The sequence below is a fragment of the Octopus bimaculoides genome, chromosome 23 (genome assembly GCF_046866305.1).
Source record: "Octopus bimaculoides isolate indiv1 chromosome 23, ASM4686630v1, whole genome shotgun sequence".
Lineage (NCBI taxonomy): Eukaryota > Metazoa > Mollusca > Cephalopoda > Octopoda > Octopodidae > Octopus > Octopus bimaculoides.
Window position 1 is genome coordinate 33,904,206 of NC_142950.1, and position 19,840 is coordinate 33,924,045.

Consider the following 19,840-nt stretch of genomic DNA (forward strand, 5'->3'; position numbering starts at 1 on the left):
GGGCCAAATATGGCCAGTATAAATGCTTAAAGGATACATGACTAGAAAGTATTAGTACAAGAATAAAACCAACATAATTTAAAGAAGGTTTAATGGTTTCTCTCCTGTATGAACTGTTTTGTTATGCATCAAATAAATATATAAACAAAACTGTCTCATCTTGTTTGTTTGTTATAAAACAAACATTATTAGATAAGGAAGAAACATACTCCAAAGAGGCTGGTGTTGGTCTGATAGTAACTGATAAAAAAAAAATTAGTGAACTTGCCATGGTGGAATATCCAATGTTTCTGAACGGCGTCCTTCTGGGAAAAGTTGAAAGGAGAGAAATTAATGAGGAACAGCAGCAGAGTTTTACATCTGATGAGTTTAAGAAAAAAAAAGAACTCGCTGAGGATGTAAAACTCTGTTGTTAATTTCTCTACTTTTCCCTGAAGAAAGATTCTGTTTGAAACATTGGGTTTTCCAATCCCCCATGGCAAGTTCACTGTACTCTTTTTATTACTTTTATGATAAAACATTAACAAAATCTTACCAGATGTCAACGATATGAACTTGAAGAAAAACCATAAAAAGTAAAAGATATGTCAGCCGAACATTCTTAATTTAATATATTTTCTACTTTTCTCTAAAATATTTTTTTGTTGTTATAATTATTGTAAATAAACAAGCAATGTTTGATAAAACTAATTGTATAAATTCTTGTTGATATACTGAAAATAATTAACAGAAAAATACTATTTCTTACAAAAATCCATTTGTGTGTGTTAAAGTTTTCTGATTTATACATTTAGAGATTGCCTTGAATTGAAATAAAAATGGAAAAAGCAAAATGGATGTACTGTCAGTCCTGGGTTATAAGTTTCAATCTATTGTTAAGGCTGTCAAATGCTTTATTACCTCAGTTTATATATCTTAGAGATAAAAAGAGGCAATTTAGCATCCCATGCAGTAGATTGAGTCAGGGTACAAAGCCTAGCAGTTAGGATATGAGACTTAGGATTGTAAAGCCTCAGTTTCATTCCTAAACTAGAATCAAACCCATAACTTTGGTGTGTTGTATCCTTGAGCAATGCCCTTCATTTCAAGTTGTTCCAGTCCACTCAACTGAAATGAGTACCAGCATAGCTTGTGGTTTAAATTTGTGGTCCAGTAGGCAATTCTCTCCTCTCAGTTACTTATAAAACCATGGAAGCTAGAGTGAACTATGGTCCGATAAGCTTGAAAGCTCAAGACAGCCAGTAAACTGGAACTTATACACCAGGCACTGACAATCCAGTAGCGTCTTCATTCACCCTAAATGCTATATATTCCATCAGTTTACCTAACTTTATGATAAAGACTGATTTCTAAGCACCCCATGACTAGGTTAGCAAGGGAGGGGGCAATTCACGTGCCCATCGCAGTCCCCGATCTGTCGATAGAAGTTGTCATTAAATATGAAGAAGTTCAGTTCTACATCCACCCTACTTTCGATCAGTGTGAACTCTATTCAGTAATAAGTGTCATCTTATACTTGGATGTGCACAGAGAACCAGACTGGATTTGAACTAGGAACTTTTTAATTTAAACATTTATAATATTGCATCAGTAGCCTAGTTGGTTAAGAATGTTAAAGCCTTCAAGCCATACATTGAGATATTTAACCGTAAGTTTTATAATGGTCATAGAAAATACAAAAGAAGAAAAGAAAAAACCTCCCATAGCTGGAGACCAATGGATGTATCCAACATGAGCAGATTCCTATTTTTCAGACATTTGACTCTTGAAATTCTGTACAAGAATCAGAAAATTTTTTCCGTATTTAAAGTGAACATACTTGCAATTAATATATTATCCTATAAATTATTACACGAACAGTCTCTAAAAAAATAGAAAAAGACTTTTACTCGATTCTTATATGTATAAACATTGCATTTTGAAATTTCTTATATCTACAAACGCTGTAGTTTTAAATGTCCCACCTTTACAAACTTTCCAGTTTCCAACTTCCCACATCATGACAACAATTAGTCCCAACAACTTTTCACATAGGAAAAGTTATTTCATTTATTGATTACAGTAATCCCTCGACTATCGCTGGTGTTACGTTCCAAAACCACCTGCGACAGGTGAAAATCCACAAAGTAGAAACAAAACTGTACTGTATATTTCTTTTTATATTTTGTACATATATGTGGTGCACCAGCATGACCGCAGCCACTTGGCTGAAACACATAAATAAATAAATAAATAAATATATTTTATGATAAATGTAAAACAACACCACGGAGGAATCGACGTAAGCTTAAATAATAAACCAGGATAGGTGAACTGCAATATGGCAAGGGATTACTGTGTATCCATATTTTTTTCTTTTTTACCTTCATCAGGTTTAAAATTTGAAATCTTTTGATAGTAGAAATGCCTAACTACAGGATTAATTGCAATATTATTAAAGAAACCTTAATTTACCAAAATAAGTAATAATATTTCTTTTTAGACAACAGAGTCCCCATTCTTTATCTACATTCAAGGCTTTTTTACAAGAAAACCATCCCTGTAATCCCTGTTTCAGCTGAGTAGCAACAAAGTAAAAGACCATAGCATGGCATTCTTCAGGAAGAAACAAATATTAAGATAAAGCTGTTTTATATATATATATATATATATATATAGCTGTTGCAATAAACATTTTTTTAATTTTTTTATTTTAGTCAATTTAAAAAATAATAATTGAAATAAAAGTAATCAACATCAATTACAATTTTGATTTGTAAATGTTTGTGTGAGTGTGTCTGCATGCATGCAGGAAAAATTACTCAACTAATTTTGTTGTTGATAAATATTATTATTATTATTATTATTATCATTAAGCAGTATATTAATAAAGTACAGACTTAGAAAGTATTAGATGCCACTAACTTTACAGTTGACACCTATAAATGTTAGTGTAACCAATAATTTGTTTATGTTGACACAACAAAGACAAGAATGTTTGTAGAAGAAGATGGACAACAGAACCAGATCCTAGAACATACTTTGTAATTATTTTATCAACAACCGAAAGTAGGAATAACATAATCGGCTGCAGATGGATTTTAAACTTAGAATGTGGAAGAGATGAGATTTAATGCTAAAAGAAGGCATTTAGTCAAGTGCTCTGCTAATACACTGCTCCGATATACCCACAACTTCCAAATACCAATCAATTAATCATTCACCATTTTTAGCAATCATAAATCCTTTTGTCAAACGTCATGTGATTTTTACAAGACTGTCACTCATCACTCATGTAAACGGGATTCATAGAGTCATTTTATTAACAAAAGAAACAAACTTTATAGTTTTCTATTTTATAAATTCATTTGATTGGCTCATTTTCTGACTTGGATGAAAATATTAAAATATTTATTCTAATAATAATGATTTCTTACATAGGCACATCGCCACAGATTTGGTGGGACAGGTTAGTCGATTTTTATTAACCCCAGCAATTGACTGGTACTTTCTTTCCATCAGCCTCAGGAGGATGAAAGGCAAAGTTGTCCTTCATAGAATTTGAACTCGGAAAGTAAAGGGCTGAAACTAAATATGTTCTGAGCTTAAATGATAATAATAATAATAATAATAATGGTTTCACATTTTGGCACAAGGGCAGCCATTTTGGAGGAGGGGATGAATCAGTTACATCAACCCTAGTGTTTCACTGGTACTTAATTTATCAACCCCAAAAGGATGAAAAGCAAATCTGAACACAAAACATAGCGACGGGAGAAATATCGCTAAGCATCTCGTCCAATGTGCTAATGAGTCTGCCACCTTACTACTACTACTACTATTAATAAGAACAATAATAATAATAATAATAATAATGATCCTTTCAACTATAGGCACAAGACTTGAAATTTTGAAGGCAGGGGCTAATCATCACATCGACCCCAGGACTCAACTGGTACTTATTTTATCAACACCAAAAGGATGAAGACTAAAGTTGACCTCAGCAGAATTTGAACTCAGAACATAAAGATGGACGAAATGCTACAACACACTTTGTCTGACACGTTAACAATTCTGCTAGCTCCCCACCTTAATAATAATAATAATCCTTTCTACTATAGACACAAGACTTGAAAATTTAGGGGAGGAGGCTAGTCGATATGATCAACCCCAGTACACAACTGGTACTTATTTTATCGACCCCAAAAAGATGAAAGGCAAAGTCAACCTTGGTGGAATTTGAACTCAGAACATAAAGACAGACAAAATGCTGCTAAAAATTTTGCCTGTTGTGCTAGCGATTCAGCCAGCTTGCTGCCTAATAATGGTAATAATAACTCTTCCTACCAATAGGCACAAGGCCTGAAATTTGGGGGAAGGGGAGAGTCAATTAGACCGACCCCAGTATTCAACTGGTACTTATTTTATCGACCCCAAAAAGATGAAAGGCAAAGTCAACCTTGGCAGAATTTGAACTCAGAACATACAGATGGACAAAATACCATTAAGCATTTCGTCTGGTGTGCTAACGATTCAGCCAGCTCTCTACCTAATAATGGTAATAATAATACTGATGCTATGACAATGGCACAGTGCCACACATTTAGGTAAAGAGATGGGTGGGAATATAACTGATGTGAACCAAACACAGTTGGCTGCGTATTGGCCTTGATTCCAATGAGACACCTTCAATGTGATGGCAGATAAAGCCTACTCTGAGCAAGGCTATGAGGAATTTATTCCATCTCTCTATCATGTCTGCTGTTGTTGTTGTTGTTGGTATTATTATTATTATTATTATTATTATTATTATACTGAAAAATTATAAAAATAGAAAGCTGGACCAACAATCACTCTTTCGTTCAGAGAGTGAGAGCACACACATCATGGGTGTTCCAACTAAATTTGAACTGACTCAAATACATGAGTGACAATAACAATGACAAGTAAAAATAAATTGTTGAATTGTTTTAACCCACCCCACTCCCATACCCCACCAATATTATCTGACTGCTTGATATAATAATATTGAGCTCAATATTTGATAGTTAGGAAAAAAAAAAGAACAGATTTCAATTTTTTTTTTTTTTCTTTTCAGTTACTACGGAAAAACCATGTTAATACTTTCCACAACATATAGCCGAGAAGTGTAGGATAAATAATTAAATCGCGTTGAGCTCGTTTCTGATTTTCCTGCTCTAACGATACGATCCGCCGTGTCAACTTGGCCAAATGAGTACGTAACAAAGTGGCTTCGTCCTCGTCATTTAGAAGCAAAGTATCACCGGGAGAGGTGCCGGGAGTATAGACTTGAGTATTCACCCTGAAAAATAAAAAGTTCAATTTTACTTCAGTGACAACTGTTAACCCTTGTGTGGCAGAAATCAGATATATCCAATCAAAACTTTCACCACCTAACAGCAGAATGCAGTTTTATATTCCAATCAATCTTTTCTTAAAGGATGTCATGTTGGAAACTATTTTCTGTTTGAGATATGTCAAGTTTATTGAGGCAATATGACTTACAGAAAATACCAGTTACCTTCAGTAAAACAGCCTTGCTCAATATGGAGAAAAGAGAAAAGTATGAATTGCATGCAGTGTACTTTGTGAGGTGTAGTGGGATCACAAGTAGGTTAAGGTGCACAGGGCATGGGTTAGACAGCTTGACAGGGTCCGATGAGCACATGGTTACATTGTGCTCCTTTCGTTTGTTATAAAAAAGAATTGTGAAAAAAAAGACAAGAGGTGTCTTTACAAAATACACAGATATGCAAGAAAAGAAAAATCAATTTACCCATTTCTCACTAGAGGCATTACACTACGTTTATGGCGTTCTGGTTCTGCTGAATCTTCAACAAAAGGAAATTGCTCCTCTAAAGTTAGTGTTCTTGGTGGAGTGATCATTCCAACATACGATGCTCCAGTCTGGGGTATGTTGTCAAAGTCAAATTGCCGCATAGTAGATTTCAGACCCACATGCTTATCTTCTCCTGAAAAGAAAAAAATAATGAATTTAATATATAATTCTAAGTAAGCTTAGATGCCATGTGCGTGCAATTTGGTACACATAAAGTGTGCAAACGACTATCATGATAAATATATCAGGTCATTAAGAATGAAATGTCTGATTTTCTGATGCACCATGTTTGACAGTCATTAACTCTAATGTTTTATCCTGACAATTCTTTGTTTTACAACATCGAAGAGTTACATCATCGCTTTTCGAAATGTAATTCAAGGTGGTTGATTATATCGTGAGTTTTCTCTTGTAAATCAATTTTTGTGAACCCATGGATAGATCAAAAATTCATGTTGTTTATGAATTTTTAGTTTTGTTTTAAAAAAAGTGGTGAAATACAAAGCTGTTTATATTTACCTACAAAGACAAGCCTTTCTGGAATGGTCATATTAGAAAGCACTTCTGATTTAAGAGGAGGTGACTTTGACCGAGAATCGACAGTCCCATCATATTGAAGTCTATCTGGAATTTGCATCTGGTTGCTGATTTCAGAGATATAGTTTGGATCATAGTTACGAGGTTGTACATCACTGAAGTCAGAGGGCAAACTCTGTACAAACCCAGCCTTCTGGAAACAGAAAAGAAAGCGACTCATTTTCAAGGAATATGAAATAAGTTTTAAGAAATTACTAATACACCAATATAACGTGAACATAGATTTAATTATATATTTAGGTTTGACAGGTGGGAGCATGAAGCAGTTGGACTACAATTTGTGTTTAACCCTTTAGCATTCAGATTACTCTATCAAATGCATTGCTGATTTATTCATCTTGTTTTGAATTAATCATGCATTATCTTGTAGCTTTGAGATTTTTACAGTGTGTTTGTTTAGTTTTAGAATGACATTGTAAGGTGGGCGTAAGCGACTGAGTCTTGCCAGTTTGAACATAAAACAGTAAGAATATTTGTGCTGGATATGGCTGGTTCAAACACTAATGGGTTAAAGCTTTTAGCATTCAGATAACACTTTATTAATTGCTGGTAAGAACACTGTATTTCGTTATATGACCATAATATTCTACCAAGTATATTAAAGGCTTTTTAAGTCAATACTATATCCTACCTGTGTTAGCAGTGCAATCCAATCACTTTTTTAAATTATTTCTACAGATTTTCAGTAGAAACTAGAGCCAGCACTGAAAGTTATGGTTTCATATATGAATACACCTATACAAATAATGCTGTTGAAGATAGAAAAAGTAGGGAATGGGTGTATATGTATATTTCAAGAGTTCTTGCTTGCTCTTCAGAACCACATCCAACCCATTAATCATTTACAAACACATTGCTACCATGTAGGACATAGTATTTACTTATAAAGCCTTTAATATACTTGGCAGTATAAGGAGGGAAGCTGGCAGAAACATTAGCATGCCGGGTTTTATCTACAATACTAAATTGAAACCAATATTTTACTAAAAAAAAAGCAGGATGATAGTGCAATTACTTCAATGACAGTTTAAGTGTTTAAACCAAACAACGACCCAAATTCGTGTAGCACCAACACCCATGAGTTTGATGCTAGCAGCTGCATGAATAGAACCAACATTGCTGCATACTGTAATGTCTGCTGTGATAGGGTAAAAAAGGTAAAGTTACCTTTTCAAGTCATACTGACTCATAAGGATCAGTCTTCCAGTTTCATCCCCACCTGGATGGGACCCCAGTCTGTGTCACAGGATTACTCATTTTTGCCAGCTGAGTGGATTGAAGCAACGTGAAATGAAGTGTTTTACCCAAGAACACAACATGTCACCCGGTCCATGAATTGAAACCAGTCTTATGACAATGAGTCCAACACCCTAACCACTAAGCCACGTGTCTCCGCTGTATGTGTCACTATATCAACCAAACATTATCAGATATTGTTATACACCACTGCTCACAATGCACTTCCTCGCTGGTTTCCCAGTAAATTCCCCACCTGGACAGGATGCCAGTCTATTGCAGGATTACTCATTTTTGCCAGCTGAGTGGACTGGAGCAACATGAAATGAAGTGTCTTGCTCAAGAACATAACACGTCGCCCGGTCCACGAACTGAAACCACAGTCTTATGGCAACGAGCCCGACAACCTAACCACTAAGCCACGTACCTCCACTTTTCACTGTGATAGTAACTAGCAGTATGTTTTATGTTTTGGGGGGTTTTTTGAGGATCCATTAGAAAAGAAGTTATCTAACAAGACTCAGCTGTACGTCAGTCCTTTCAGTGAGTCTAAGCTTTTAAATGGTTTACCTTCATTATATCGTAAAGAGCCACAACTCAGCTAAGTGGGAATCGGAAAGAGCTCCCTTCACTCGATATCGGTTATATTTTTGAAATATTTATTGGTCCTAGACTGACTGAGTTCACTCCAATGTAAGGGGTTACATCACACCTAAATGAAAATCAGAGAGATAAAATTATCAGTGGACATCAGCGGAAGAGAGGAATACAGAGGAGAAAGGAGAGCAGAGGTGAAAACATTTCCTTTGTGTAGGACATGCAGTCAGAAATTTGTGTTCCGAAAGACTGCCAAGATATTAGTCAATGAGCAAAACATTTTTATCCCACTGCATTTTTCTTCCAGGCTCCATGCATTAAACATGCTAACATTAATTTAATTATAGCTTTTTTCATGCAGATTTCGTCGTCATCATCGTTTAATGTCCGCTTTCCATGCTAGCAAGGGTTGGGTGATTTGACTGAGGACTGGTGAAACCAGATGGCTACACCAGGCTCCAATCTGATTTGGCAGAGTTTCTACAGCTGGATGTGTGTGGTCCACACATCCCATGTTACGTCAGAAGTGGAATTTGTTACACAAAGGTTTGGTAGACAGAAACTGAAAGAAGTCTGTCACAAGTACTTGCATGCGTGTGTTACTGTCTCATCTTAACATCTCGTGACTGTTGTAAACGAGAGTCACCATCATACAAGAGGTGTCCTTTGTTTCCAAGTTTCTCTGAAAACACGTCAAGTCTGGAAGCAAGAAAGGATTGACAACAGCAAGGGCATATGGCCATAGAAAATCTTCCTGAACAAATTTCGTCTGGCCCATGCAAGCATGAAAAAATGAAGGTGAAAATAATGATGATGAAGATGACATTATCTCAAGATACATCAGTTAAGGATATCACCTTCACCTTTGTCATTCAGCATCAGTGACAAAAGTAAAAAGCGATGCCGTAAACTGAATTACTGGACATATAATTTTTGTGTAGAGCAGTGGTTCCTAAAATGGGCAGTACTGCCGAACCCCCGGATGTTGTGGAAAGCTCCAGGTGGGCATCGAAGAAAAGTGGGGAGATAATGGGGTGGCCAGAAAAGGGGGACAAATGGATGTAAAAACAATAAAATAATGGGTTAATTGGGTTAAGCTTTATTTGTGAAATACAGTTGTTTTGAATTTTTTGCAGAAAGTGATCTACGTTTATGGTGGTGAGTGGTGGGGAGACGCTAGGAACGTGGGCTGGGTGCCAAGGGGGCAGCAGCCCGAAAAAGTTTGGGAACCACTGGTGAAGAGAATACCTACACAAGTACACTCGTCCGACTTTGTTTCCAAATAACTTTCAGAAAAATGAACATTTTTTTAAATGAAGTTTTCGGCAAATACCTTTCGGATGATGTAGATCTTGATTATATCGGAATTTGTTGCGAAAACATTTTTTTCAGAAGGGAAGGGGTACACATGTGTAGATATACCATTATTACGATAGTAGAATGTGGTGGTATCAGGTTGAAGTGGCTCGCGTACAGAAAACACGTTCATATAGTGGCCGCTGTGTGTGGTACACACATTCCATGTTACGTCAGAAGTGGAATTGTTGCCCAAAGGATGCTTGTTAACACTTCTGAGTAGTAATTATGCAAATAACGATGTCTTGCCAGGCTCAGAACTGATTCAAATCCCACAAATATTGAATGAGCTAAAACTCAAAATCTTACTCAATTTTTGGATGCACTTCGCAAGGTGTTACGCCTAGCATAACTTAATTTCTTGCGGCAATGTCACTGGGAGATAACCGCGAAAATTAAGCATGCCCGGGTTAATTTTACCACCTGGAAAGATAGCGACAACTAACTACGCAAGGAGCTTCTGCGTGGTCATTTAATATACCAGATATAACAGCTATATCTGCCCCTAAATTGCATCCTGTGGTCTTAAGAAAGAAAGGTCACAGAAGAAAGTGCAGTCCGGAGTACGTTATGCTTGAATCTTGAAAAAGCTGTCTTTGATTATAAGTCTACTGGATCAAGGACTAGAAATAACAGCCAAATCTCCCCTTAAATCGCACCCTATGGTCTTAAGAAAGGAAGATTACACAAGAAAGTGTAGTCCAAAGTACGTTATGTCTGATAACAAAAATAGTTTCGATTACAGGTCTACTGGATCCGGGACGACCTGGGGTTAAACAACAAAAATAAACAGCGGTTAACATCAGACTATCGTTGCATTTTATGTTAGGTTAGGTAGCGGCAACATCGGCCTGTTGGTTAAAAGTACAATCTGCAATGCGTCCAAATATCTAAAAACAAATGGGAAAACTGTGAAGCCTAGTGTAATTGATACATTCGGCGGGCTTCTGCACAGTTTCCAGCTACCAAACGCCAAATTCCATTAAGTGCTCTCAGCTTTCTGCAGAGTGAAATGAGAAGAAACAGATGTCCAAGAAGTGTTTGAAAGAACCATTGTTTGATTTTATATATTATTCCGTATTTAGCAAAACACTAACATTATCTATCTAGCTACATATATATATATGTATATATGTATATATATATATATATATATATATATATATATATATATATATAATGAAATATATATTGAATGAAGAATATATCCGAAGCTTTTCCCGAGACAGTGTTTTGTTGAGGTGTCCGAAAATGAAGAATTTGCAGATACTTAAACGCCGATTATGTAATTTTAAATAATTTTTATAGTTTATTACTGTCACGAGTGCAATCAATAAATCCACCAATGTACCAAAATAGAATGTAGAGTTTAGTTATCCTACGTGTGTAATAAATATGTGTAAAATAAATGCAATTAATGATAAATTAGTGTTTAGTACCAAGGTTTCGTTTTCTCTGACCTGTCTATGATTGAAAAAAAAAAACACATTGCAGTCGATACGATACTGTCATTGAGGTACGTCTATGAGTACAATTGCATGTCCTTCCTTTATTTAAAAAGCAGGGAGGGGTGCGATCTCAGGGAAAATTTGGTTTCTATTTCTAGCATGCATGTATGTATGTATGTATGTATGTGTGTGTGTGTGTGTATATATATAAATATACATGTGTACGTGTGTGTGTGTATATATAAATATACATGTGTACGTGTGTGTGTATATATATATAAATATATATAAATATACATGTGTACGTGTGCGTGTATATATATATATATATATATATATATATATATATATATATATATATATATATAGTACGTATGTGTGTATATATATATATATATATATATATATATAAATATACATGTGTACGTGTGTGTGTGTGCGTGTATATATATATATATAAATATAAAACAGCGTAAATAACAAGTTCATTATCATAACAGGCTAAACAAAGTGTAATATTTTCATGCAGTATAATTCTTATAATCATTTCAAACCATGACATTGTGTTCGAATGTCAATCGTAAGTCAAAAAGGTCTTTTTTTGTTTTCGATAATGGAAACCACCTTCTTTGAAAAGAGTCGGACGGAAGCATCATTATTATTACATCGGGGAAGAAATTCGGTCAGAGGAATTTCTCATTTAGAAATCATTATTATACAACCTGAACACTGGCAAAACCCATAATAATGATACAAATATACAAATATATATATATATAAACAAACAAAGTGGTAATTAATGAGTGAAATAAGAAAGCATTTATTGATTCCACTCACCTCGGTTGAAGGCTCGACGTCCAAGGCTGAGGTTTCCGACATAATTCGATCTCTTCAGTGATCTATGATTAACATAACACAAACCAGGATCTAATGTATTGATATGGTTACTCAATAATCTAGTTCAAAATCATAAATTAAGCTTTCTTTTTCGGACTTGAACCTTCAGAAATATATCTCCTTTATCAATAGCATTATTTTTATGCAAAATCACTTCCACAATGTTCGGCTAAACATAAACACATAATTTGATGACGTCATTAATTTGTGTGTTTTGATTTTTTTTTTTTAATTTTCATATGCGAAATGTAACTCAACTAATTGATTAAAGTAACTTGTTAATTAGTACCAAATTGGCTTTGATCGATCGAATAAACCTTTAATCAAATTGTTTCAATTACAATCTCTCTTTTGGCGTATCTTCTCATGCGTGATCCCCCACTTCTGACTTTGTTTCCTCATAACTTTCAGAAAAATGGGTATTTTTTAAAGGAATTTTCTACAAATACCTTTCAAATGGTATATATAATAATTATTTCGGAATTTAATGTCAAAAGAAAGATTGGTGGGCGCACGCACACATACATACTGACGCATGTCGCATATTATATCTGCAAAATGAAACTTGAAATGTTAAGAAATTATGTGATGTTTATGAACATGTACGTGTACGCGTCCACCTTTTTTATTTTAATTATTATTCACATTGAATTCTGACATAATCGTAATCTACACCACCTAAAAGGTATTTGTTATTTAATTTAATCGAAAGATCTTTTCTCTGGAAATTTGAGGAAACGAAGTCGACTGCTGAATTATTGAAAACTCTTCCCAAATTCCGAAATTTGTCTCCACTACAAATTCTGATATAATTGGAATCTAAGGACAGACAAAGGGATTAAGTCGATTACATTGACCCCCAATGCGTAACTGGTACTTAATTTATCGACCCCGAAAGGATGAAAGGCAAAGTCGACCTCGGCGGAATTTGAACTCAGAACGTAACGGCAGACGAAACACCGCTAAGCATTTCGCCCGGCGTGCTAACGGTTCTGCCAGCTCGCCGCCTTTGAGCAAAAATATTATTATTGTAATGTACCTCTTGTTCTGGTCTGACGTTCTGAGTTCGAACGCTACCGAGGTCAACTTTACCTTACATCATTTTGGGGTCAATATAATATGTACCGGTTCAGCAATGGGATCAATGTCATCGACTTCCGGTAATCTTCAAGTTTAGGGGGATAAAAAAAATAAATAAAAATATTCAAGGGAAATAACTGAACGACTTCCAGTATTATCCGTTTTCTTCTAGCTGTTTATAAATAAATCACACCCTAACCCTAATCCTAACCCTGACCCTTACCCTAACATCAATCAAATCACGTGTGTGATTTATTTATAAACAGAGATGTACGGAGAATACTGGTAAGACGTTCAGTTACTTCCCTTGAATATTTTTATTTATTTTTTTTATGCCCCTAAACTTGAAGATTACCTCGACTTCCTTATTCCCTCAAAAATTTCTGGCCTTGTGCCAAAAATTAGAAAGAATTATTCTAAGTTCCTAATTATTATGGCTTTCTACTGTTAAAATAAAAGAATGCTGGATGTAAGGGAGATAATTCCAACCACTACTCGCCAAAAATATTTTGATCCTTTACTATAGTTAATTAAAAGAGATTTACTATATAAAAAAAAAATTGGGTAATTTTCTTCTTATTTGGCTCAAAGACAAGCTTTGGGCGACAAAATTGACCTAAGTATATTTGCTTTTCAATCTTGAAACGATGAAAGGCAAAATTGCACTATGTTTTTTAGGGAAGTAGCCCAAATGACTGTGTAGGAAATGCACCTTTACACTCATGTTGCAACCCAACGAACGCCGTTAGAGTTGTTCTACATTATTGTAATCTTAATATATTATTAGTATACATCTAATGAGCTGATCAGCCAGCTTTTGTCATTCCAGATCGTGGGAGACAACAATAGCAGTACTTTGAATCCATGCTGCTAAACATTTCTTGTCACAGTTGACTAGTTTGGTTTCAGAATGCAGTCACGATGTGATGACAATATGGAAGCCCATTATGGAAAAAAAGTTTTGTGTTAAACTGGGCGAAAATGCCACAGAAACTTATGAAATGCTCCAGACTGCTTATGGATTAACTGAGCATCTGCTCTACACTGGTACAAGAAACCAGGCTATGGAAGTTCACTGGGAAGTTAACGATGATTCCCTTTTTCAACAGCCAAAGAATCATCTACATCCACTGGGTTCCCTCAGGCCTGACAGTCAACAAAGAGTACTTTGTGGAGGTCTTGAAGGAGTTCAGGAAGAAATTTCTTCCCAAAAGGCCCAAGCACCTGAACCAGTCCACAATTCCATCCTCGTAACCAACTACTTGACAGAAACCGCTGCAGTGTGATGTAGAAGAGAAAGTCTTTGGTAAATTGGATGCTAATGGAAACTGAAGACTGACGAAAAGAGAGAGAGGGAGGGAGGAAGGGAGAGAGAGAGAGAGGTTATATAAGATAAATAGAAACATTATTTCTAAATCTCTCAAAGAGAGATATTCAGTAACAGTTCTTTAAAGTAAAGACTATTTGCCAACATAAACTGGCTGTCCTGGAAGGGACGATTGTTACTGTTATTTAGCCTCAGGAAACATCGCTTCCAGTTGGCTATATGACACAATATCTGTGTCTTTATATTTTTGAATGGGGGTGCTGGACTCCCTATAGCCAGCTGGTAACGATGTTTCCTGGGGCTAGACAAACAATAACAATTGTCTCTTTATGTGATATAAAATGCTGAAGGAGAAAGTTGTTCATGACCATCTCTATTGTATTAATAGGATGTTATAAGTGAAGGTGATAGAGGTTTGGTAGTAGGAAGGATCAGGGATTTGGGGATGGGAGGTCCTGTACAATGTCTCGATAGACTGGGACAGATAGGAACACGGAAAAGTTTAATGAGTAAGAGAACTTCTATCCATTAACAATTAAAATAAAAGAAATTTATAAATACCATTCTAGTCAGCAAACAAGAAGAAAAGTTAAAATAATGTAAAGAAAATAAACAAACGTCCATATAATCAACAATTTAATTGTTTTTCTTTATTTAAGAAGACTTGATGTTAATATTAAAATAGTTATTGTTGCTGTTAGAATCAACAGAACAGCTAACAAAATAGTTTTACAGTATTTAATTCAATTATTCTCTTTCCAATTTAAATCCAGCCAAATCTGTTTTTGTCGTCCAGTTTTTTGGATTATTACAATATGTATCAGCAAAATATTTGGGTTAATTTACACAACCTTCTAGTTAAGAATACCTATAATTATTATTATTATTATTATTATTATTATTATTATTATTATTATTTCTATTAGTATTAGTATTGTTATGTTGACATTCACAAGTGAATTTTTTTCCAACTTCATTTTCTTGTTCATCTTGATTGCTTTTTGAATTTTGTTATCATTGAAGTTCCATCACAAGTTATTTTCTGTAAATAAAAGAAAATTAAAATTGGAATACATCTATTTTCTGTTACATATTTCATATACAAAATTGTACGCGTGCGCACTCACGCACAAATATATGCTTTTTTTTTTTACATAAAAACACTATTATCATTGTAGGGTAGGTGTGAGAGGATGGATACAGCCAGTTTGAACATAAAACAAATAGAATATTTGGGCTGGATATGACTGGTTTAAATGCTAAAGAGTTACAAAGAAAATATTGGGGTTGATTCATTCAAATGAAACCTTCCCAGATATAGACCCAGCATGGCCACACTCCAATGAAACAAATAATAGAGAAGAGGTAAAAATACTCACCACTATCAATTCATCTCCAACAACTTCTTGGACACTCTCAATCGTTGCTTGATTATAGTAATTTGTGCATTTATCATACCATTTGCCATTTTCAATTTTACAAAACACCTGGAAAATACAAGGATAGAATGTTAATAATTGAAGAAACAATACTTTCTGTAGGGAAATGGGAGGGGAAAATGGAAATGGTAATTAATAGCTTCACACATCTGTGGAATTTGAACTTAGACTGTAAAGAGTCAAAAGAAATGCAACAAAGCATTTTGAATGGCATCCTAACAATCACCTTCTGAAAGAAATCATGTGTGGGGAGAGAGAGAGAGAGAGAGAGAGAGTATTCTTATTCTCCACTTAAGAGAATCTATTTCCAGTGTGCTCGTTGTACTTATTGCTTCAGCGCATCTTTCACATTCAAACCTTACTTTCTCTGTTGGTCAATCTGTGATTCCGCTACACCCTTTCTCTGTCCTTAGTACAGCATCTGGACTTCATACCTATACTCTTTCCGGATATCAAGCAGGACCACTTTCGTGATGGTGCCAGTGTCCTGTCTTCTGTCCTAATCACAAACATTTCTGTCATACTTAGCAAACTTTACCTTGAAGACTTATGGGTTGAGGTTTAGTTTCCATGCCTGGAATTACCTTTCTAATTCCACTATAGATTTAGCTATGAGAACTACAGGAATTCCCATGGACAGCCAGTTTTAAACTCCTCTGTAATGGCCTCTACGACTGATGAATGGATGACTCAGTCTTGAAGGACACCTACCTTCCTGATAAATCCATCACTGAATTTGTTAGTGAGTCTCACTTCATTTATTGTATATCTGTACATGGCTTGTACAGCCCTCACAAACCACTCGTCCACACATAGTTTCCTCACTGGTCATTAAAATGGTTTCCTCTCAGCTAAGTAATTCTCCTGCAGTTGTTTTATAAGGAAGTTTACATCCAAGTGTGTGCATGAGAGGAATAAATAAAAGCGGAAGAAAATAATATAAGGTACCAAAAAAATTAACAAATTAACTCACTGTAAATTTTTGTCCAAAATTATCTGTATCAGTGAAAGCTTCATTCAGCTTAAAACGATATGTTCTAGTTAAACTAGGATCTTCCAAGTAACTTGAAACCATTTTAATCAGATCACCCTCTTTTACTGTTTCATAAACCGATGTATATTTCAAAATTTTCTCTGCTATTTCTTTTGGAACCCCTGTAAAACATGACAAAATTTCATGTAGAGGAAAAGCAATAAAATTAATAAAAAGTGAAAAGAAAAAATAGAAAATGATAAACTAGTTGTACTTTATACAAAAAAAGGGAGAAATTTGCAAATATTCACATAGGATGAACAAAGCATGTTTGTGTAGCATTGTGTTTGTGTTTTGTGTTCCCAATTTGTTTTCTTATTTCAGATGCAGACAAACATATAATACATCTTTTATTTTTTTACTTGTTTCAGTCACTGGACTATGGCCATGCTAGGGCAACACCTTCAAGGGTTTTTATTCAAATTGATCAACTTATTTTTTTTAAGTACGATACTTATTCCTTTGGTCTCTTTTGCTGATCTGCTAAGTTACAGGAGACATAAACAAACCAACACCAGTTCTTATGTGGTGGAGACAAGCACAAACATATATATATATATATATATATTTAAAATTTACAGAAAAACAAAAGACAAAGACAGGTGTGTAAACAGTAAACAGGTGTATTAGTTTAACGCTCGGATTCTCCATGGTCTGAAACAGAGGATTCCGTAAAAAAAAAAAAAAATTAAAAGGGGGGGGGGGTATACCCAGATTACATATACTCCATCTCCACCGTTATAATTACGTCTGTATACCCCACCTGACTTTTTAACGAAACTTTCAACAAATAATCGCTTAGATCCTGTCGACTGACTGTATGTAAAGATTTGCTGAAAAAGTTTTCCGAGCGGTTGGGGAGAGGATTTCCGGAAAATTCACACGACCCGATATTTTCCCACCCATAACTTTCAGGAAAATGGGTATAAAGTTTTGCAGAAAAATGCATTCTTCGAGGTGAGGTACGATTCTGCATTAGCCCCGAAATTTTATAGAAATACCTTTCAAACGGTGTAGGATATAACTACAAAGAATTTTCCGAATCTCCTTTTTCCCAACCCCTCGGAAAAATTTTTTTCCAACAAATCTTTTTACGTACGCTCAATCTACAGGATCTAAACGTTGGAAATTTCGTTAAAAAATATCCATTTTTCTGGAAGTTACGGGACAACATCTATAATTATGACATTGAGCTTGTAAACAGACTTTGAAAAAGGGCAACTGATGGTCGAAAAAAGATAAATGAAAACTGCTGATCTTATGCAATAACGGCCGATACAGATACTCATAAACACACACACACACACACACACACACACACACACACATTCACAGAGAACGACGTTTCAGAGATACACCATTTATGCAAAAATAAAAATCAACAAAACCAATATAATACCTATTTTTTCTAAAAATTGACGGTGATGTTCCACATCTCCTTTGACTTCTTTCCATTTTCCAAGGAATTGTTCCATCGTTTAGTTATATGATGTATAGGAGGCAGAGAAAGACCAAAGAGAAGCTGGTATTTGTAGTTGACTTTAAACACAACCTGTCGCTTACAGACGGCGGTAATATGGTGTTAGCTTTTACTACTGACACTCACAGTTGCATTTACGAGATTAATGAAACCTTGTCAAACAACTCAATTACTTTATCACTTCGAGAATGAAAGAAGGAAGTAATTGGGGATCTTTTTTAAAACGGGGGCCACATTTTTCATTAATGTTTTACGCAGTGTTTTTGGTACCGAAAGACTTTCAAACTTCGTATACTTGTCTATTTTGTGTTATAGAACAGAAAAATATTTTTGAATTCGAATTTATTTCATGTAAAAAATTGTCTTATTTCGATAATTTCAACCAATCACTGACAAGTATTCAGTTGTTTACATTTACTCCTTTGGCTAATTAAGCGATGTAAAGCGTATTTAATCTCCATACCTTCGTTTTATTTGCTTTTTTCATTTTAAATTTGCTTTAACCCTAACCCTAACCCTAGGGTTAGGGTTAATTGTTTCAAAATCGTTTGTTTATGTAGTCGGCACTTAATGTATATCGGCTGAATGGACGTCAGTGATTGGTTGAAATTACAGAAATACGACAATTTTAACATGGAATAATTTATGGATTTCTTTTTTTTTTAAGAAGACTAAGAGAAAAAGATGTTTTATATGACACATTCTACCAGTGTTCCAAGTTTCAAAGTGTTTCGTTAATGAAAAATGTGGCCCCCGTTTTAAAAAGGATCCGTAATTGGTTATCACACACGACACGTGTGTGTGTGTGTGTGTACATTTTCTTTCTCTTCCGCCTTCTTTTTCTTTCTAGTTAGTCAAACTACTCTCCCTACTTAATTTCGTAACACGTAATATTTTAAAACAAGCTGACCCCTTTAATATCCGGTACTGTATCGTATATGTGTAGCTGCCATTTTTCAGTGTTTCCAAATTTTCTTCCAATTGATTTCATATTAGGTGTTATTTTGATGTAGATGTATGCTTATGTATGCTTATCATTGACAGGAAATTCATTTTCGCTGCAAATCAAGCGACCATTTACCACTTATTGAATGGTAATTGTGAGATGTTGTTCTGAGTTCAAATTACGGTTGACTTTGCCTTTTATATTTTATTTCGGGATCCATAAAATAAGTATCCGCTGAGCAGTTTAAAAGCAATCTTTAAACTATTAAACTCTTTATTTATTGATTTATGGAGAAAATGAATTTCATGTCAAGGATTAGCATACGAATTTATAATGTAACACCTAATATGAAATCATTTGGAACAAAAATTGAAGAAATTGAAAAATGGGAGACAAACAGAAAAGATCCCTGGCGCATAATCCGATCTCGTCATCTCCAGTTCTTGATTTTCTTTGCAAGCATAGAAATTCGAGAAGCCAAACCGGTCTTGTTGCTACTGAAATATTGGTTAATAACAACTCGAGACTCCTAATCGCTTTCTCTTTCACCCACAATTAAATTAAT

At 34.9% G+C, this 19,840-nt stretch overlaps 2 protein-coding genes across 3 annotated transcripts; both read right to left on the reverse strand.

Moving 5' to 3' along the window:
* Positions 1–2,809: 2,809 nt before the first annotated feature.
* LOC106876950 (mitochondrial fission factor) lies at positions 2,810–13,299 on the reverse strand. Of its 2 annotated transcripts, XM_014925720.3 has the most exons (5): positions 11,911–13,145; positions 8,243–8,384; positions 6,359–6,569; positions 5,777–5,972; positions 2,810–5,302 (listed from the first exon to the last, which is right to left on the reverse strand). In XM_014925720.3, the coding sequence occupies exons 2-5, from the start codon at positions 8,246–8,248 to the stop codon at positions 5,074–5,076; spliced, it is 642 nt and encodes a 213-aa protein (XP_014781206.1). In that variant the 5' UTR covers positions 8,249–8,384; positions 11,911–13,145; the 3' UTR covers positions 2,810–5,073. The 2 variants fall into 2 exon arrangements, with proteins under 2 accessions (XP_014781206.1, XP_014781205.1); XM_014925719.3 differs by lacking the exon at positions 8,243–8,384 and having other exon boundaries at positions 11,911–13,299.
* Positions 13,300–15,002: 1,703 nt separating this feature from the next.
* Positions 15,003–18,755, reverse strand: LOC106876953 (fatty acid-binding protein, liver-like). The gene is made up of 4 exons (XM_089340478.1): positions 18,249–18,755; positions 16,790–16,971; positions 15,757–15,864; positions 15,003–15,419 (listed from the first exon to the last, which is right to left on the reverse strand). Exons 1-4 carry the CDS (start codon positions 18,322–18,324, stop codon positions 15,363–15,365), a joined length of 423 nt encoding a protein of 140 aa, XP_089196604.1. The 5' UTR covers positions 18,325–18,755; the 3' UTR covers positions 15,003–15,362.
* Positions 18,756–19,840: the final 1,085 nt, after the last annotated feature.